This window comes from Myotis myotis, unplaced genomic scaffold, assembly GCF_014108235.1.
Source record: "Myotis myotis isolate mMyoMyo1 unplaced genomic scaffold, mMyoMyo1.p scaffold_m19_p_18, whole genome shotgun sequence".
Classification (NCBI taxonomy): Eukaryota; Metazoa; Chordata; class Mammalia; order Chiroptera; family Vespertilionidae; genus Myotis; species Myotis myotis.
In genome coordinates, this window is record NW_023416322.1 from 22,769,145 (window position 1) to 22,791,264 (window position 22,120).

Below are 22,120 nucleotides of genomic sequence, written 5' to 3' on the forward strand. Positions count from 1 at the left end.
CACTAGGATATATAGACCCAGGGCACAGCCTATCTTTCTTTTCACAAACCTTCCAAATACTATCCTCACCCTGAAGTAGCCCAGCAGCCTATGAGGCATGGCTGGAAATTAATTTCTAGTAGCTAAAATGTTTTCAAGGTCAGAAAAGGAGAAATCACTAAAATGACCATAACTATGAGACACTGTATTAAAAGCTTCACATTTATTGTTTTCTGCTCACAAGAACTCTATAAAGTAGATGTTATAGTCCTTATTGGGCTTAAGTAACCAGTTCAAGACAAACCAGTGTTAAGTAGAGAGGTTGACATTTAAACGTAGTCAGTCTGATGCCAAAATTGTGCCTGCAAATTATGCTCCTTCCATATCTAACTAGGTATCGGTAACTGGCATTTTCTTCACTTGAGTCGCCATCAGCATTTATGAATAATTCAATTGGAGTTGGAGCTGTCATGGGGGATGTCCCACATCAGAGCTGGGATGGAGGGGAGCAGTTGGGGAGGTTAAGGAGACAGTGTCGCATGAACCAGGGCTCCTGGTGTCAGTGCCACGGAGCAGCAGTGTGTCTGTGAGGTCGCATCACCTCCAGCAGATATGAATGGGTCCTGCAGAAGCCTTCTGTGACTTATATTAACACAGATCCATCATCAGTATGGCAAATATGCACACACACATGCAGATTTAATTGCTTCAATTTCCTTGAGTCACTGGTAGGTTATGGCCTGCCTCAATTCCAGTAAAACCGAAGCTATCTAGATTGGACAAAAATGTGTCTTGCTCCAGTCAATCTCTTGAATAGACCTAGACTCCAGCCAATGTGACAGGCTTGCTTTCTAGACAGGTGATTAAAGAGGCAAGGCAGGCTACTTTATTAAATCTTAGAAACTCTAGACGGAAAACATCTTTTCTTCTCCTGTCCCTCCCCAAACTATCAGCAAAGGCTGAGTTCCCCTCCGTTGGTCTCACTTCTGAGACCAGTCAGCATAGGCTTTCTAGTTTGTTCCACTGAGGTTAGGGGATGTGTTGTAGGGTTTCTGTTGAGGAATCCCTCACCTAAGGTGGAAAGGTTTGCCCAGAGAAAGAAAAGCCATCTTTATAACAGAAGCTTCCCCCCCCCCCCAAAGTCACTGCTGGCTCTTTGTGAAAAACTGAAGATAACACAAAATAGGATATTAATTGTCCCTTAAGTGACTGAGGAAACCTCTAGCAGAGAAAGCAAAAGCTATCAAGTAGGTGTTTGTGCTAATAGAATGTTTTAAATATTAAAAAAGCAAGGATTTGGAAAACTCTAATAGATTATTAAATGACTACCTGTGAAATAATATGTAATAAATAGAAATGAATTGACCAAAAAGTAGATTTTGGAATGATTAGAAGTGTAAGAGATCCCCATTAGATAGAAAGAAATGATACAAGTCAGAAAACGGTCACATTCTTTCATGATTGTAGAGGGAAAAATGATAAAAATAACTTATAGACTGACTTATCTCAGTTTTCCCTGATGAATTTATGAAATTTCAACAAACATGTTTCTTCCTAAAATTTAAGTACTAAAACAATAATGACTACTAAGAATACCCCAAACCAGGTAACAAGATTAGTTAAACTGCTGGTGCAGTGTATGATCCATCCATGTGTCCCGAAGAATTTCAGAGGTGACAATGGGAAAAGTGGTGTTGAAATAGCTAGTTCAATCTGACCTGGCAGACCATGCCTATTTGTAAGGACGCTGAGCCCTTACTGGGGCAAACCACCAACCTTGACGGTGATGGATGAGATCTGTAAATCCTTCAACACTAATTGAACCTACCATGAGTGTAAGTGATGGACACAGTGGGAGCGAGGGGGGCATGGTAACAATGGGAGTCTATAAAGGGAAATCCAGTCTGAATGATCAATATTCCATACATGTTGATTGATCAAGGGGATCTACTTAGATTTTCAAAAAGCTTTGGGAGGTTCTGCCTTTAGAATCTACTTTTTAGATCTCATGCATGATTTGGACAATACTAAACTTTATATACTAAAAAGCCAAGACAATAGAGGCTAACTGCAAGATCATTAGAATTTATGTTAGAGGACAGAAGCGAGAAGGTTGATTTTTATGTCATTAAGGAATGCTCTCCCAGATAGAGGGTCGAGCTCTAGTTATAAAATAAAAGGCTCCCTGTCACTCATTAAGGATTCAGGAAAATAACCTAGGATTCATTAAAATCGTTCTCTGAAAACATCAACCCAACATGCTGTCCTGGATGAAATGGAAGCACAATGTCATGCTGAAAGGCATGGGAAACACAGTAGAGCTCTGCACCATGTAGAATCATATCTATTTCTTTTACCAGGATGTAAATAGATTATTCTTGTGACTAATCTTTCATGACTGTATTAACATTAATAATAACGACAACTCCATATTCTCATATTTTGAAGCATTTCCATGTGCATTTTCACTTTACCAAGCTCTATGAGGTAGATGTTTGTATTATGACGCTTTTTCAAAGATAGAGAAATTGAGGCATAAAGATTTCCGAGACAGGAGCCTGTCTCTAGGGAGCACATTTAATGAACCCACAGAACGTGCACAGAAAGGTAACTATACTGGGCAGTAGGAAGTGGGTGTGGTTGTGTGAAGACAGAACACATAGTAGACGCAATAGCCAAATAAGGATGTAAGAAATAGGAATGTTACAAAGGCCAAGACTAAGAGAGAATGTGATCTCTATTTACCACATTAGGCCTATGTGACTTTGTTCACCACATACTCAGCGCCTAGGATTCAAAGCTCTATTTGAAAGTCCATGAAGGTAAGTTTAGGGCAAATTAAAGAGAAGTGCTAGTTCACTCAGCAGGTATTATTCATATGGAACTTTTTCCCCAGAGTGTGGTGTAATCAGAAAATATAGATGCAACAAACAAAACAAAAAAGATACTGAAAACTTCATGAATGAAAAAGACATGGTTCCTAAGAAGCTGAAATTGCCTCACTTTTCTAGTCCGGGATAGCAATAGTACCTACCTTATCAGCTATCAAATAGCTTAATGAGAATGTATATGTTTAGCCATTACCTGCCACATAGTAAATGCTCAATATAAGTTAGTTATTGTGAAAAAAATAGTAATATTAATAACTGTCAATTGCCATACTTTATTCTTTTATTTTTAAATATATTGATTTTTTACAGAGAGGAAGCGAGAGGGATAGAGAGTTAGAAACATCGATGAGAGAGAAACATTGATCAGCTGCCTCCTGCACACCCCCTACTGGGGATGTGCCCGCAACCAAGGTACATGCCCTTGACCGGAATCGAACCTGAGACCTTTCAGTCCGCAGGCCGACGCTGTATCCACTGAGCCAAACCCGTTAGGGCTGCCCTACTTTATTCTTGTTAGATTCAGCTTGATCATCACATCATCCAGCGGGTTATGAACACTAAGTCTGTCCAGGGCATGAATGCAAGTCTCATAAACAGATGAGAAAAAGGAAAACGTCCCTTGTTTCATGAAGTGTATGAACACAGATTCAGACCCATATAGAAGAGCAGGAAGGGTTCGGAGAAGAAAGTAAGCATGAGGGGCCGTGCTAGTGATGAAAGTTCACCTACTTTCTAACATGCACCCTTCCTGAAGCATGCATGGCTCTCACTTCTCACTGCCAGCTCTTGGATGGGTATTTTGTGTGTGTGTGGGGTGGGGGGAAGCTGTTGAGAAGGAAGGGCTTTAGAATTAAGATAGAATTTGGGAGAGAAAAGTTGAAAGAATGTATCAAGGTGTTCCCGCACTGCATGTTATTCCCAGCTGATCAGCAACATATTTTAAAGATCAAGTGATCTTTGTATTTCTTTGAAATCATTATCATTCACTCAGCAGGGACTGGATGGCTAGACCTACATATCTAGGGGATATCTGTCGGGTCATTTAGAGGTCATCTTCATCCCTTTTGTAATGAACATTTACACAGGTCAACCTGCAGAAGTGGGCCCAAGGCAGTGTCAAGAAAGTCTTCAGACTGGTAATGGGAATCTAGGGAAAAAAACAGATCTGATCCGCCAGGGGAGCCTGTCACAGAGAAATTACATCAGATTGCTATGTGAGTTATACCCTTGTGTGAATTGGTTAATAACTCAATTTCACTCCTGGGTCTAGAAGCCGAAACTCTTCAAACTCCTGATAGTGTTTACTTTTGCTGTATAACTTTTGTGTATCTAATTCATTAAGCTGAAATACAAGCAGAGTAGTTCATGATTTCTCAGTATAAATAAGTATCGCTTTGGTAGACAGCACAGTGTAGTAGAAAGAACACTGTACTAGGAGTGAGAAGCTGGATTTAGCGCTGTCTCTGTCTCATTTGCTCTAGCCCTTGCCATCTTCACTTACCCTCTGGCCTTCTGATTCTAATTCTGTGGAACCTACCACACAGAATTGATGAGTGAAAAGAGAGGGGATAAGAAAGGCCTTTGCAATTTATAATACGGAATTTTTTACTTCCTTGAGTCTTTGTAAACACCTCTCCTTTCTCAGGCTGAGGAACACAACAAAGATATATAAGATTATTACCACTTCTCATCTTCACTTTTTAGGAACTTAAGGTTCAGCCCCTAGCATGGCAATTACAGATCATAGGAAGATTTTTTAAAAAGAATTTAGAGAAGAGTCTTTAGAAGTCACTTATACTCCCTTTTCTTTTTTTCCAACTTTACATAATAAAGTTTTATAATACATAAAAATCTCAGGGTCCGTAACATCCAAAACGACCGAAGGCTTGACTGACCAGAAGTCAATTTTGCAGTCAGTGCTGGGTTGCCGTGGTGACCCAGCACTGACTGATGCTGCTGTGAGCATGGCAACCCAGCGCTGACTGCTGAGGGAGCTGCAGATCAGGCCTGAAGAGAGGCCTGGAGAGAGAAGCAGGGTCTTATCTGTACCCTCCATGGCAGCTGTTCAGACCTTGCCTCTCTCTTTCTCTCCGGGCCTGGCCAGCAGCCGCATCTCTGTTTCTCTCCGGCCTCCGTGGGGGCTGCTGATCAGCCCTGCCTCTCTGATCAGGCCTGGAGATAGATAGGCCTGGAGACACTGACTGGCATAGAAACTGACCAATCAGAACCAAATCTGGGTGAACTGTGAGGAGCCAATGGCTGCCTAGGAGGCGGAGCTTCTGACCCTGACATAGAAAGTGACCAATCAGAACCTAATCTGGGTGAACTGGGAAGGCAGAACCTAAGGTGGGGGCTGAGGAGGGGTTTTAAGGGCAATAGCTGTTTGGTGTAAGGTGTAAGGTGTAAGAAAGCGGTTTAATTTTATAAGGACCAGTTTGGCAGTATAATGGGTATGACTGGCTATCAGTCCAGATATAGGGATTATGTATTTTTGTCTTTCAAGAGCATCTCCTCCAGCTGAAAAAGGCTCCCCCCCAATTTAAGCAATCCTATCCTATATAATTTATACTAATAACAGGGTAATATGCTAATTAGACTGGGTCAACTGGCCATCTTCCAGACATCTGACTTCCTTCCAGACAAAGCCATGGTGGTGGGGGCCAAGGCAGAGGGAGTTAGGAGCGATCAGGCCAGCAGAGAAGGGTAGTTGGGGGCAAGATCAGGTCAGCAGGGAAGGGCAGTTGGGGGGAACCAGGCCAGCAGGGGAAGGCAGTTGGAGGCAAGATCAAGCTGGCAGGGGAGGGTCATTGGGGTGAGATCAGGTAAGCAGGGGAAGGCAGTTGGGGGCACCCAGGCTGACAGAGGAGGGCAGTTGGGGGCGATCAGGCCGGCAGGCAGAAGTTGTTAGGGGCGATCAGGCAGGCGGGTGAGCAGTTAGGAGCCAGCGGTCCCAGATTCCCCAAAGGGTCCCCGATTGGAGAGGGTGCAGGCTGGGCTGAGGGAACCTCCTTCCCCCTTGCACAAATTTCATGCACCTGGCCACTAGTTAAAGAATAATTGACAAATAAATTGTACCTATTTAAAGTGTGCAGCATGATGGTTTGATACACAGATATTTTGACACCCCTCCCTTCCCCCATCTGCAGGAGAAAATGATTTAGAGAAAGCTTAGAGAACTGACTGGCCCACCGAGCTTTGGGCTCCCCAGTTGTGTATGTGCAAAGAAGCTCATGGTCAGCAAGGTGAGCTTGCAGGTCTGCAGGAATGGAGTGGAAAGCCTTGTTCTCCAGGATGGAGATGAGAATGCAAGCTTCCACTTGAGTGCAATCAATACTGTTTGGCATTTATGATGTCAGAAAACAAAATTCAACTGAATAAATTTAAAGATCTAATTGGTGTTATTTAATGATTCATGAATCAGGCATCATCCCATCTTAGCAGCTAGAAAGGAGCCCTGAGGAGCTGTGCAAAATGGAAGAATTATAGGCAGAAGGAGGTGGGGCAAGGAAGTATTTTCTAGCAAAAAATGATTGTTTTAGGCAAGGTCACCTTAGCTTGGTGGAAGGTGTGGGATCTCTAAGGCCGATTATTTCACCAGTACTGACTGGGTAATTCCAGATTGGTTCACATTTACATTCTTGGAAGAACCTGAAACTGAGTTAGGCATTATGTCTCTGTTTCCTGACATGGGCCTTAGCACAAGTGAGTCCATTTGGGGCCTGTTTTTTTCTTTTTTATAATCCTTTCCTCCTTTTGGTCAGACTCTTAGTTTACCTAAGACAGGGGTCCTCAAACTACGGCCCGCAGGCCACATGCGGCCCGCCGAAAACATTTATCCGGCCAGCCGGGGGTTTTTGCCGCCGCTGCCTGTCCTGCTTAGCAGCCAACTCCTCCCGGGCCCGCAGTGCGCATGTGTGGAATGTCTGAGGGACAGTGAACTGGCCCCCTGTATAAAAAGTTTGAGGACCTCTGACCTAAGAGGTGACCAAAACGTATGACATCAACACCACTCCCAACCACTGCTACGGAGTTCTTGCAGTTTTGCTGATCCTATATAGTATTCAGGTTGTAACTTCAGGTTCACATTGTTTAAGTTGGTCACTCTCTTTGTTCCTTGTCTGACATTCTAGTCTTGGGAGAGATCATTTGCTTTGTGGTTACTGGTTGCAGATGTGCCTTTAAAGCTTTTGAGAGAATATAGTTGACCCTTGAACAACATAGGGATTAAGGGCACTGACTCCTGCAGTCAAAAATTTTCATATAATTTAAGTTGGCCTTCCACATATGCGGATTCCCAATCAACAGTTGACCCTTGAAAATGCAGGTTTTAAATGCATGGGTTGATTGAACTGAATGGATCAACTGGAAAAAGTTTGAGTGTAAGTGGACCTGTGCATTTCAAACCCACATTGATCGGGAGTCAACAGTACAGCTCACCAGGAGGGATTGCTATGATTATTATAAGTAAGATTATTCTCAATGCTTGGAGTCACTTAAAAGCCATGGTCCCTAACACCCAAATCCATCAAAATCACCTAAGTCAAAGACAGGCCCTGTTAAAAGAGTACCTTCTTTTAAGCCTTAAAAATTTTTATCTTTATTGTTGAAAGTATTATAGATGTCCCCTTTTATCCCCCCATTGACTCCCTCCACTCCACTCCCACCCCATCCCCAGGCCTTCATCGCACTATTATCTGTCCATGGGTTATGCATATATGCATATAAGTTCTTTGGTTAATTTCTTTCTAGCCTCTCTTTCCCTCTGAAATTCATCAGTTTGTAGCATGCTTCAATGTCTGTGGATATATTTTGTTCATCAGTTTATTCATTAGATTCCACATATGAGTGAGGTCATGTGATACTTGTCTTTCTCTGATTGGCTTATTTTGCTTAGCATAATACTCTCCTGGTCCCTTCATGTTGCCTTAAAGGGTAAGAGATCCTTCTTTTTTATAGCTGCATAGTATTCCATGGTGAAAATATATTACATCTTTTTCATCCACTCTATGGGCATTTGGGCTGTTTCCAGATCTTAGATATTGTAAATAGTGCTGCTTTGAACATAGGGGCGCATATATTCTTTCTGATGAGCGTTTCAGGATTCTTAGGATATATTCCTTAAAGTGGGATCACTGTCAGTTTTTAATTTTTGGCAGTTCCATTTTTAATTTTTTTGAGGAAACTCCATACAGTTTTGCATAGTGGCTGCACCAGTCTACATTCCCACCAACAGTGTTGATTTGTTAACAGTAGCCATTCTGGCAGGTGTGCAGTGATACCTAATTTGCATTTCTCTGATGATTAGTGGCTTTGAGCATTTTTTTATATGTCTCTTGGCCATCTGTATGTCCTCTTTGGAGAAATATCTATTTAGGTCCTTTGCCTATTTTTTAATTGAGCCATTATGCTCTATTAACATTTGACACAGGAGGTAAGAGCATACAGTGGCGTAAAGACAGTCTCTTCAATAAATGGTGTTGGGAAATTGATAAGTACGTGCAAAAAAAAAAATGAAACTAGACGACCAACTTACACCATACACAAAAATAAACTAAAAATGGATAAAAGGCTTAAATGTAAGTTGTGAAACCATAAAAATCCTAGAACAATGGTTCTCAACCTTGACTGCACATTAGAATCACCTGGGAATCTTTTTAAAATCCTGATAACTGGGCCTCATCCTCCGGAAATTCTGTTTCTTTGTTATGGGGTAAGGCCACAACATTAGTAACAAAGAAACAGAATTTCCCGAGGATGAGGCCCAGAAATCAGGATTTTAAAAAGATTCCCAGGTGATTCTAATGTGCAGCCAAGGTTGAAAACCACTGTCTTAGAAGAAACCATAGGCAGCAAAATCTCAGATATCTCTCGTAGCAGTATGTTTGCTGATACATCTCCAAATGTAAAGGCATTCTACTGCATGGGAGAACATATTTGCCAGTGATACGTCTGATAAAGGATTAATTTCCCAAAGATTTAAAGAACTCAACAAAAGTAAGGCAGCAATCCAATTTTTAGGCTTTTTTAAGACTTCCTTGGTCATCTTATGTTAACTGAGTTTCAACTTCTCCAGAAGTGTTAATCAGCTACAGCAGGTGGTATTGGCTACAGTATAACACCTTGCTCATTTAAAAGATAACCAGGGGCTAGCCTGTTATCAAGAACAACTTTGGCCAGAGAATCTAAGGTTTGTTGGGCAGGCTTATTTTAGCAGCAGATTCCCTGATACTTTCAAGAGTTAAGGGGAGGTTCTTGATCATAGCTCATTTACATTTACTCCTAACCAGGGAAGTAAGGACCTGCCAAAAGAAGTGACTCTTGGATCATGAAAACCTCCTGGTGAGTCCTTTCTAACTTGATGATGTAAATTCAGGGGATTTGACCAATAACGCGTCTCATTCATTTGTGAACTGTTAGGGGCACAGTTAGATAACCTAAGAGGCATTGTCTGGTTATGTGCCAGCCATCTGGGCACTTACAGGCCCAAGCAGAATGATAACCACCACAGACAAACCCTATATGAACACAAACCATTCCCATCAAGGTGGCACTATAAATGGATTCATTAACAGGGATCTTTGCACTTGACATTCAGACCATGGGTCATTTAGGTTTTTAGCACATTCGGCAAGTCAATCTCTTAGCCTGGAATAAAGAGTTGATGTAAATACCTTGCAAAGATGGGTGCTGCAGGTGAGATCATTTTGTGATTGGGGGCAGAACTGACGTAGGAAATTATGAGCACAAGAGAGTGCATATGTATTAAGATTTATATAGGTATTGGTGCCTATTTAAGCAGGTAGAGTTATAATCAGAGAAAGATAAAAAAAAGTCACTGGATGTTTTGGCCGTGAAAGTTAAACTTTGTAGAATATTTCTGAGTGGGTTGATTGTAGTTTGTGGGACATTGGAAAGAGGAAAGAAATTGTTAACAGGGAGGGCCAGAAGGTCTTTAGCATTATGGATAGATCTGAGTCTTGGATGACAAATCCATCAGCCTGAAAGTTTACCTTCCTTAACAATGGCCCGGGAAATGTGGACAGTGGCCTTATATTTCCAGGCCAATGCTAGAGTAAGAGAAAAAAGAGAAGAATAAAGGATTTCATGTTTAAAGTATGAGGTCTTGATCGGACATTGTGGGTGGATACATTCTACATCAATGTCTGCTACTTGTCTTCCTCATCCTTTTGATTTTGAGTTCCTCAGCTGTGTGCAGTTCCTTGAGTTCTGAGGAGCCCTTTCTGATCGGGAGATGTAGACCCAAGGTTCAAGTTCCTGATATTTGGTTACCATTTGGTTAGTGAGGATTTGGTATGGTCCATTACAAGATTTAAGAGCATTCTTTGTTGTTAGTGATTCCAAATCAGAAGGATGGGAGAAAATTGGAAACATTAGTTTGGAGAGTCATAACGTAGCTAGATATTTGAGGAAACTAGAAGAATTCAGGATCCTGTCCATTTTACAGATATATAACAAAACCTCAAGGACAATGAACAGGTCTAGAATGTATTATCTACAGAGGCGCATAGTTTTCTTTCTCTACAATCACCCCAATTTTTAAATCAAAGATAATCACAGTAAAACTAATTTTTTTAAAATTAATCTTGGCCTGGTTATTAACATAAAGGCAGCAAGGATAGTGATTGACCATATAACCTCTTTTTAAGACTGCTTTACTGGAACTTTTCATAAGGAATCTCAGATTGAACTCTTAAAAGCTTCCCGAGGCCAGGAGCTAAGCCATGGACTCACCATCAAATTTTATTTGCAATCCCTCTCCTTAGGGTGAATCTCTTTCTTGAGGTCCCCCAGATATCCTGTAGTTCCGGTTGTTTCTTCTTTTTGACAATGATAACAAGCATTTACACAGCCTACTCTGCAAGAAAGGTCTCAGTTTACCACTGAAGGAAGTTCACCTGTTATTTTAACACCACCTTCATTTTTGCTCCTTTCCTCTTCCTTGACTTCAGTCACAACTCCCACATCCCCTTGGGAGGACCTGCCCATCTTAATTCTTGAACATCTTGCTAAGCTCACTGGACTGGCCTTGTGTGCCAGCCTTGAATGGGCATGGAGAGCCTGGCATCCCTCCATGAAAGTCTTGTGGCTGAGTCTTAAAGCAAAGAATGTAAATGGAGTTTTATCAGAGATACCCAAAGAGTATAAGTTTGCTCAGGAACATTAAAGAAATGTGCTAGCACAACTTGGACCAGGTTTCTCACTATAAATGGGTGGATTCCTGGATTTAGGTTCCTGGATTTTTGAAGATAATCTTAAGCAGCTGGAGTCATTTAAAAGTACTATTTATTTAACTTTGTCAAGATTATTGCACAATTTTAGAATGTATATGAATGATGCTAATTGTGACAATAGCAAATACAGTATTGATGGATGATGATATTGATGTGGATTGGTGTTCATTATATGCCAGATAATGCCAAGCAATTTAGCTGTATTATTCTGGGGTTGAGAATTGCAAAGCAAGAGAATGTACATTAAAATAGTGGAAAGGAACAAAGGCCTTAAAGCCAGGAGCCCTAGGATTTTTCTCCTCTAATTTTCCCACTAACCAGTGAACTTCTTCAAGTATGTTGACTTTTCTGGAACTCCCCATCAATGAAATGGAGATATAAATACCCACATTAAAGGGTTGTAGAGGACTGAGTTAGCTCATGAATGTTGAAAGGGCTTCTTAACAGAGCCAGTGAATAAAAGGTACATCATTACTTGTTGAGTTGAATCATAGATGATAACCAAAATACAATTAGATGAGAAGTAATTAGAAATGGAGATAAATCAAGACAGGTGATGGCCTATTCTCTCCTGTAAGTCATGTTCAGGTGATATTTTGTCATTATCAGTTTCATTTTCCATCCATTTTATAAAGTGAGAGCCATAGAGGAGATCTCATGGAATAGTTAAGGATCAAGAATTAGAGCAAATACTAAACTCTTTGGCAATGAAAGCCTGGAGGCCGAGAAAGAGGACTCAGGAGGAACAGAGTTCTCCTGGGTCTGGTAGGCAGTTTCTTTCCAACCTTCCTGCATCGAGGGCCCCAGATTTCCAAACCCAGGTATTCCTATTGCTTCCAGTGCCACACTGCAAGGACGTGGCCCCCAAGGATGTGTAAACCTCAAATTAGAATTCCAATCATGAAAGCGCAGGCTTCAAAAGGACTTATTCTCATTACAATGTATGATATGATCTGTAAATACATATTTTAACATTACAGAGTTTAAATATTATTACACATCTAACTTGATGTCAGATTTTGTTAAATGGGTGCTGTTAGCTCAATTTACAAAGGTCAATTGGTGGCAGTGGAGAATAGAACTAGGCATATTTAAATTTTTTCTTATCAATACATCTGTGACTCAGATAACCCTACCTTTTTTCAAAGAGCTTTAGGCTTCCCCTCACCCCCTTTTCAAACAAGACTTTAATGAGAATCATGTGGATAAACTCTTTGCAGAGCTTTGAAAAGATCCAGAGAACCATTGTGGTAGGAAGAAGCAAACCATTTTGGATGAAATCATAAGCCATTTGAATGCCTCCTCATCTCCCCGGTTGTGTCAGAAACTTTTGGCTGCACTCCCCCCCACGGGAATGTTTTCATCTCCATGGCTAGGTAAATAGAATGTTCACGGAGTTGCTTGATTGCTATTCATGCTGGCAGAGAGTAGCGCGGTGACCTACTTCCAGCAGCATCCATAGAAAGCTTCACTGCTTTCATGAGCCTGATTTCAAAAGCCATCCTCTGTGTTCTACAGCGCCTGCCCACACCTGCCTCGGAGAAAACCTGCTATGGACCATTGAGGGTCCTTACTTCTGTCTCTCACACCACTCCTGCTCTCATTTTTGGTTCATTTTAGCCCACCTTCAACCTCTTTGGGAAAAATAGAAGTGGTGGGTGGTAATTTTTGAATTGTAGAGGACAGCTCTATAAAGGGATCTTGATGGGGTTGCAGAAAGATCAGGTGAAGTTGTTTTTTTTTGTGTGTGTGTTTTAAATCTAGATTATCCTTGTTTACATAAACATAATTGATCACAGGTAAATAATTCATTGGAAATTATTTAGAGGCATCTCTATGTGGATGATTCTTCTTGGGGACCACTGATGCGGTTTCCATAAGTCACTGTCATAAATTTCAATATAGCCAATTTTTACCCTGAAATGGATAGGCTGGGCTGAGCTAGAAGCTTTACAAACTCCAAGAAGAAAGTTGGATTTGAAAAACTTCCACAGAGACTTTTATCCAGTTGGCAGAAATATACTCGGCCTGAACCAGATTTGGGTGTCTGACTAGAGCTGACTGTCGTGTGTGGTTTTGTATCATTGAGTACCATGGTTAGAGCTGGGGAGTCCCTACAGACCTTCTAGTGCAATCATTTGAAGATCAGAAAAATGAGCTCCAGAGAGATTGCAGAGCCTCATCTCCCCAGATTCCCGTTCAAGGGCTCCTCTCCACCTGCCATTCCCTTTCTCATCACTGGGTCATTACTGCTTTAAGGCTCTTTCCATAGGGAGCAAATGTCACTGAGCAGGGAAATAGGAATTTAATTGTTTTTCTCCTGGTCACAAGTGGGAAGTTTCATTCCAAATCTCATCATGTCTGAAAGGTTCTAAGTACTTGAGAAAGGAGCTGCCTGGGCATCTATCTGTTGGGTGAGAGGTTCTTGAAGTTTGGAGCCATTTTACTATTAAGCTTTTGCCCACATAGTCCAGCAGCCCTTGCACAAGCCTATTTGGAGGTAGAGGAGCAAGAATTAGATGATAAGCAGCAGCAGGCACTGAGTTTAATAGAGGAACCACAATGAGAGTTCCTTTTTTAGTTGTATCCTGAGCATCTGCACAAAAGGACTTCATGGCTATGCTGTCTCCCATTTTGTTGTTCACTTAGCCGGGTCTATATAGGCACAAACTTCAGACAGGCCTTCGTGTCCCTGGCATCTGTGCTGCTTGAATCATTTTATGTGGCTCTCACTCTGGCAGTAGGATTGTGTCACCTCAGCACTCCATACCAGATGGTCCCTGTGGTGAAAGGTGTGAATACCCAGCAAGTTCAGCCCAAAGCACATTGTTGCCTCACTTCTTTTGACTTTGTCCTTTCTCTCTGCATCCTTCTACTTTGTCTGATTTTCATTTGTTCTTCATCTTTCTTCACAGATGGCCAGGACACTAATGCGCTGCTGTCATTATGTTTATGGAACAAGTTGGGGTCTTTAGAGGCTGCCGTTCCAGAGACATTAAAGGCTTGGGTCACGTTTGATACCAGGGTAAAGATTTGCAGGATAATTAGTGATCCTCTGCTGTTATTAACCCCTGACTTAAGCAGGTTATTTTCTTACAAAGGTGTTGAAAGTTAATGCCACTGTTAATAGTTTCAGTTGGAAGACCATAATAAAGCCATGTGGGAAAGTAGACCTACCATCAATATCTTTCAAACTCTGAAATTAGAGTTGGGGAAAAAGGAAAGTAAAAAAAGAATTGAGTAAAAGGGATAATTCAATCAAAGGCCTACCTTTGGTAACCTTAATTATAGTCCCTGATGCAAAAGGCCCATTTGTTATTCTTAGTTTTGGACAGTTGGCTTTATCACTAAATCCCTGAGCTTGCTTGTCATCATGAAGAACCTCAGAATGGTAGCTGAGATAGCACAGGGTGGGAGGTTGCTATGTTCTATTTTTAGAGATGTTCCCTTTCCCTTGTAATCTATATATATAAAAGCCTAAGTGACTGTTCCACGGTTCGACTGGTAGCTATGAAGCGCACTGACCACCAGGGGGCAGACACTCAATGCACAGGCATGGAAACATGGAACAGACTGATGAATCTCAGAGGATAGAGGAGCAGGTGGAGGGCGGGAAGAGATTAACCAAAGATCTTATATGCATACCACAGGCCTGGTGCATGGATTCGTGCACTGGTGGGGTCCCTCGGCAGGTCTGCCGGAGTCGAGCTGAAACCAGCAGTCCGACATCCTCCGAGGGGTCCTGGATTGTGAGAGGGTGCAGGCCAAGCCGAGGGACTCCACCAGTGCATGAATCCGTGCACCAGGCCTCTAGTTCTTTCATAAAGAATATGAGGCCATTCACAATACTGTACTTAATAGAATTGAAAAACAACCATGTAAAACTAATAACCCATGGACACTCCTTCCTTCCTCTAACAGCAGGCAGTTTTGTGGTAGTACATTTTATTTGTCTTTCAATTCATCCAGTTCTTTTCTAACTCTGGGGAATTCTCTTAGAAGCTAGACTAGATTTAGCTGGAGGAAGTTTTTTTAGATTAACATTAGGTTTGAAGATCTTGATCTAAGCAAGGTTTGTAAGAGTAATGTCCATCAGGTGTCACCCTCAACCCTGAAAGACTGCAGTTTCGCTCAACATGAGGCAAATAATTGACATGTCAATAGTTCTTCCTGGCTTGACCTGGTCACTGGAGCCACCTCATGGCTCCTCCATGGGATCCAGCTTGGAACTCAGGAGGGAAAATGGCCTAAATGCCAGTATTGCTCTAAACTGAGTCATTCAGTGAATTAAAAGGATCTTTTAGAATTTCCCCAATTCCAATCCACATTGGACTTTAAATTGTCCATTTCTTTGAAAAAGACATTACCATGGATCTGGTCGTTTCTGAAGTTACCTTTTGAAAAAATTTTGATCCTGAAACATGATGATTACTGTCTTAGAAGCTCAGTTCAGGGATTCTGAGAGTGAGGAAATGACTAATGCAAGTCATGAGGAAGGTGTAATTCCTAGAGAAGGAATTTTTGGAGCAAGTTTTGGGTGTCCTGACCTAATCCCACTAAAGGACAATGCTGCAAGCTCACAGACTGAGGCTGATTTTAATGTGATTTTGTCTTACCCTCTTTCCTGCTGCCTTTCTTCATCCCAGGTTATTCTCCAGAGTAGCGGTCGTCAACCTTTCGGACCTCACGGAACGCCAGTGATCCACAGACCACTGGTTGGCGACCGCTGTTCCAAAGGCTTCCTTAAACCAGCGGTTGCCAACCTTTCAGACCTCACGGACCACCAGTGGTCCTCGGACCACCGATTGGCAACGTTGCTCTAGAGTGACTCTCCCTGACCAAGTTGCTATCACCCACATTCTTTGTTGCATGTAGAAGCTCCAGGGTTTCTGCTTTAGAAGCCACATGTCTGTGCCAGTGTGATAAGAACCTTTCTCTCCAGCCTGAGATCCAGTCTGAAGATGGGCCTGGTTCTTAAAGGCTCTGATCAAATCATCCCAGACCGGTCCACCCTATGCTCAGAGGGAAAGGAGAAGTGGAGTACTATAGACCTGAGAGATGATTTGACATTGTCTGTGACATTGAAGTCATTGCCTTTTTAGGTGGTCCTGTGAAGCACACCTTTTAGCACTTAGAATCGTGGGTGGACAGAGTTTTACCAAGATTTTGACATTCATCTATACAGCTCCTCCTTATACAGATGAGAAAACTCAAAGCTAGTTTTGAGTTTGAAGGTTATTCCAGACTTGGGTCTCCTGAGCTCTGGTTGAGTATTTGGATCACTGTAGATTCTAGGATCAAAGTCACAGAGTGAGATTGATTAAATCTAGTCTGTTTGCTACTCTCTTTATAGGTCTTTCTTAATCATGGCTTTATTTTCTCCTCTGCTTAATAAAACTGTGTATGATTTTCTATTAGCTCCTAACTCCTTAAACTGGCATTCACAACTTTCACAATTGACACTAATCTGCATTGTTTTTTAGCCCCAGTCCTCCACTAATCTCTGCATATCCTCCATCCTGCAGCATCACCGGACCTGCCTCAGTTTTGCAAACACACATTGTTTTGCTGTTCCTTTGCACACACCATTCCCTTCATCGGCAATCACCTCCCAACATTTTACCTCTTCCCCTGGGTTTTTGCCCAGCCAATTTCTACCCTCTCACTCAGCACTGCTATTACTGTTTAGAGGACTTACTTATGGCCATGTCTTCAATTTCTTACTAGACCAAAAGCTCCTTGAAAGTAAGGACCATGTCACACAGTTGACTGACTGGCAAAAATGGTATGCTCCAAAAATATTTGTTGTGTCCAGGAATAACTGTGTATTCCAGTTAATTCCAGAATTTTGGGAGGTACTTAGGATGTGAGGGCTGTGGAATGAAAGAATAGACACGCTGAAAGGACAGTCTATCCTTTCAGAGATCTCAGCTCCAAGTGTGATGATGGCTCATGTCATCTGTGATAGCATGAGATGCTTGTGTGGGCTCCTGTTGGCACTTGTTTTATTCAGTACATTATAGAAAAGGCCCTGTCTGAGCCTCAGGTGCAGTGCACAAGGGGCCTTGGACTAGAGTAACTATTTTATTACCATCCCTGTTTGCTCCTTAGAAGTCTTGGGACAGCCTTGCATTGGCGAAACAATTTGGGAGCATTTCCTCTTCTTGAGGTATTCTGCTGACATCCAGTCCAATGTGACTGCATTGATGTTCTAGGCTCCACCTCAGCCCATCGACAATGAAATTCACAAGACATTTATTGTGCCCCATGTGTTTTTTTCATTGGTTGAACCAGGGCTACTATAGCATAAGTAAATAATTCCAGGTTTAGCATTTTAACTCTTCCATGTCAAGTCCTGCCAAGAAAGGGAAAAAAGCTGAGGAAGAAGCCATCATTCCTTAATTATCTTGAGTCTAAAATATGACAGTGCCCTCTCTGGCAGACGTGGCATTCTCCTTCCTTTAATCTTTGTCCTCTATGATGAGTCTGGTCTGGGAAAATCGCCGTCCATAAGGAGGGGTGTGAAAGACCTACAGAGGTTCAGAGGACTGGCCTGGTGCCAAGGCCAGAAATGCTCTCCGCTCACCTTCCCGTGTGGGCATTTGTCAGTGCCCTCCCTGCACCTGTTCTTTCCTTGGTACCATCCCTCCTAGAACCCTGCAGCAGAATACCTTCCTTCTCAAAAAAGTCTTAGATGGCCAATGAATATGGGGCTTCTTTTTGGGCTGATGAAAATGTTGTGGAATCAGAGGGATGATGGTTGCAAAGCTTTGCGAATACACTAAAAACCACTAGATTGCATATTTGGAAAGGGTGAATTTCTGGGTATGTGAATTATATCTCAATTTTAAATGAATTCATGGAATACTAACTCCTTGTGTAATAAATTAAAGTCCTGTAGCACAAAAACTTCTGAAAGACCACTCGGACTTTCTCCTCAAGTGCGTCCTTGCTCTGTGCATGTTCAAAGGTGAGGTAGTACAGTGTGTGTGCTGGGGGTGGAGGGGAATGACAGAAGTTCATCTGTTTCATTCCCTGTTGTGTCATGCCCAGTGACCTTGGTCTGGGTATTGAATTGTCTTTGCTTCCACAGTTAAAACAGAGGTAATAAGCTTGACCCACTTGATGAAGATCTGGGAAATAAAAATCCAGTTTGTTAAGTGCTTTAGGCAGCGGTTCTCAACCTGTGTGTTGCGACCCCTTTGGCGGTCGAACGACCCTTTCACAGGGGTCGCCTAAGACCATCCTGCATATCAGATATTAACAGTAGCAACATTACAGTTATGAAGTAGCAACGAAAATATTTTTACGGTTGGGTCACAACATGAGGAACTGTATTTAAAGGGCCAGAAGTTTGAGAATCACTGCTTAGAGCAGTGATGGCAAACCTATGACACGCAAACTCATTTTTTTTGGTTGATTTTTCTTTGTTAAATGGCATTTAAATATATAAATTATCAAAAATATAAGTCTTTGTTTTACTATGGTTGCAAATATCAAAAAATTTCTATATGTGACACGGCATCAGAGTTAAGTTAGGGTTTTTCAAAATGCTGACACGCCGAGCTCAAAAGGTTCGCCATCACTGGCTTAAACCAATGAGAGGCTAGCTTCCCTCCGAATGGGTACAGGAAGGGTTGAAGAGACACCAGCGTGTATGGAATAAATCCCAGGTGCGGGCTGGAGGCTGGGTGTGTGTTGTGCTGGGTGATTCAGTTATACCACTAGGTGCTCCATTAGGAACCATTGCTGCTGGTGACTTATGTCTATAGTGAGAAGGAGACTGAGTTTGGTTTCTGCAACAATAACAGGAAAGGGACTTAGGGGAGGAGGGTGTGTTTCCCTGGAGGAATCTTCCCAGTGCTTGGGTGTGAAGGCTTGATGGGTGAGGGTAAGTGCCACCTAGTAGGGTTTGTGACTGGAGGGGTTTCTACTAGTCTAAGCAGGAGGCACGCCCAAGGGTTTCTATTCACCTGGGAATCGGAAAACCTCCTTAGAGGAAAGGTGAATCGGGAAACCTGAGTCCCTGCCTCACCCACAAATGGGGCTGTGTCTGAGGCACAAGACGGGGATGCAGGGAGTCATCCATTCTCACACCCTCTGCCCACTGCAGCTTGCTGGATGCTATGCCAGGCACATCCCAGAGCATGGACAGCCTGTCAGTCCAGCACCCATCGGGGTAACTGAGTCCCCTAGGCCAGTGGTCGGCAAACTGCGGCTCGGCAAACCGCGGCTTGCGAGCCACACGTGGCTCTTTGGCCCCTTCGGTGTGGCTCTTCCACAAAATACTGACTTCTGCGCATGGGCCACAAAGTTTTAATCGTACTGTGTGTGCACGCCCACACGTGCTATTTTGTGGAAGAGCCACACTGAAGGGGCCAAAGAGCCGCATGTGGCTTGCGAGCTGCGATTTGCCGACCACGGCCGTAGGCGATCAGGGAAGAAGGGCTAAGTCTTTACTGCTTGCTGGTCCTCCGTCACATCCCACCGTTACTCTGTGCCCTTGTCTGTGGTGTGAGATAGGCGATCATATCAGTGTCTTCTAGATACTAGCCATGACCTGTGCCTCATAAAGATTCTTGTCATTTACCTACCCTGAGAGGAATGGCTCACATTCTTCTTCCTCCTCCTCATTCTCTTATCAGGGTCTGAATGCCTTCTCCCCACTTACCTGCCTGTTAAAGGGAAATCTCCCATACTTCCAGGCCCAAACCAGTATTATCTTCTGAAAAGAAGGCTACTTTCCTCTCTCCTTCACCCCTCTACCCAGGCAAGATGAGTCTTGCCTCCTCCTACGTTCCCACAGAATGCTGCCATGCATGTATTGTAGCACTTAACCCACGCTCACTCACCATAGGTTACTTTAGAGCAGCGGTCACCAACCGATGGCCCACGAGGTCGGAAAGGTTGGCAACCCCAGGTTTAGAGAACTTGTCAAGGGTCTCATGGGGATTCATGTCTTAGTGCCCAGAATAGGGTCTGATGCTTAATATATGGCCAGTGTGTGTCTGTTAAATAAGTGAATAAATATATAAGTAAATAAATCAGAACATTATTTGTGTCCTCGTACAAATAGTGAAAGGTATTTATAAACTCCATAAATATTTAAAATTGCTTTCCTCTTTATGGTCGTTGTACTTGATAAGCATATTCTTCTGAATGTGTTTTATTAAATTTTTTTTCTGTCTATGGAATTAGTTTTTTGGTCAAAGGTGGTAAATTTTGGGAGAAGCCATACCTTACAAAAATGAAGTTTTAGAAAGCAGAGCTTTGCCCAAGTGTGTTCAGCAGAAGGTTAGTTCCCTGGTGGTAATAGTTAGTAAAGAAGAAACGGTCTGGGGCCAATGAAGTTCAGGAGGGACTGGGTTGATCAGGTCTCTGTTGTGGAACGTCTCAAAGCTTTGACCTGGTGTTGCTTAGGAATATTAGTAAGAGGGTCATATCACAGTGACCTCTGCAGCAGGAGCTTAGCACCTATGGTATGAGGTGCATGTTTGGAGTTTTATAATTCATTTGTTGGTGATAGACCAGTGCCTCAATCTACTGCCCTGAGGGCAGGTGAATGTCTGCTCTTAGGAATGTCTTGTGCCTGTGCTAAGGACCCACTTCTGCACCACCCTCTCCCTGTACACCATCTCTGCTCTGAAAATGTGAAGAGAAAATTTAAAGGGAATCAAAACATTATTTTATCTGCCACACCAGTATCAGACATCTCCAGTGGACTCTGCAGAAAATGATTATGGTTTTAGAAATAACCTGTCAGCCCAGTTGTTTCTGCAGTAATCTCCCAGGATGTTTCATAAGTACCAGTTCTCTGCATGGTAATTACCAACTCTCTCCATGGTAGATTCGCTGGTATCTAGGAGCAATTGCTAGGGAACTCACACTTCCACAAATTTACAAGAGGAAAGCAACCTTGCATTTACCCCAGGGGGAGCTATCAGGGTATTAAAATTGTGCTGGGTAAAGGATGCTATTGATCATAGAAATAGCGGGAAGAACTTGAATTTTTACCTGGTCTTTTTCTCAATGTGTGAGAGGCTATCTCGCTAGATTATGGTGCTAAGACCGATGGGGGATAATTTTCTTCTCAGGGTCTCTTCCACTCCTTGAGATTTGGAGCAGCAGTAAGTCTGACCTAACTGTAGTTGGAACCCTATGTTGTCTTCCTCTGATGCTGGCTAATCGGTACCAGTGTCTATGAAGAAGATGAGTAAGAAGATTTGATCTGGTACAGCTGGAATTCTGATCTGTGCCTTTGCTGTTTGTCCTCTAGAGATCTCAGGGAACACAGAGGACATCCCTCTGGTGCGCTGGAGGCAGCAGTGGCTGGAGAATGGCACTTTGCTTTTTCATATCCATCACCAAGATGGTGCCCCAACCCTTCCTGGACAAGACCCAACCGAAGAACCCCAGCACGAGTCAGCAGAGGAGGAGCTGAGGATCCTGCACATCTCGGTCATGGTAAGAGCAGCATGGCCTTCATCTCTCAGGCCATGGCTTACATTACCTTGACATTAAGAGTCTTGGTGCCAACACACAGCTCTGTAAGACCCAATGCAATAATGATCACTGATCATGTTAATGAATAATTTTCCATTTATGGGAAAGCAATCCACCTGTGGTGTCAGTAAAAGTTGCAATTATTTCCACAGCACCATTACTCAGCTGTTCTCTGTAGGAACATGCCTAGGCATAGAGTTTTCACAAACCATCAGCAATAGACAGGAACAGTAGACTATCTTAGAAAGAAATTATTCAACTCGTATATCCAAATATCTTATAATAGTTGTTCCATAGATGTTGGCCAAATGACTGAATAGCCAAGCTGCTTGAGGCTACCAACTCCTCTTCCCTCTTGCATCACCTGAGAGAAAGTCAGCATCCTGGTAGTCTCTCCTCGTACAAGAAAGGTCATGGCAATAGATACTAGTCCCTCCCTCTAGCCCAGCTCAGAAACTTCACCATCAGTAATCCTTCACCTACTCAGAAATTTAA

The 22,120-nt window shown here is 42.6% G+C and overlaps 1 protein-coding gene across 2 annotated transcripts in view; it reads left to right on the forward strand.

Annotated features, from left to right (window-relative positions):
- ASTN1 (astrotactin 1) overlaps positions 1-22,120 on the forward strand; it is a 285,725-nt gene that overhangs the window by 79,246 nt on the left and 184,359 nt on the right. For both annotated transcript variants that reach the window (XM_036344655.1, XM_036344656.1), the window contains exon 2: positions 21,399-21,586. In XM_036344655.1, coding sequence (XP_036200548.1) covers positions 21,399-21,586 — 188 coding nt within the window. The remainder of the gene's footprint in view (positions 1-21,398; positions 21,587-22,120) is intronic.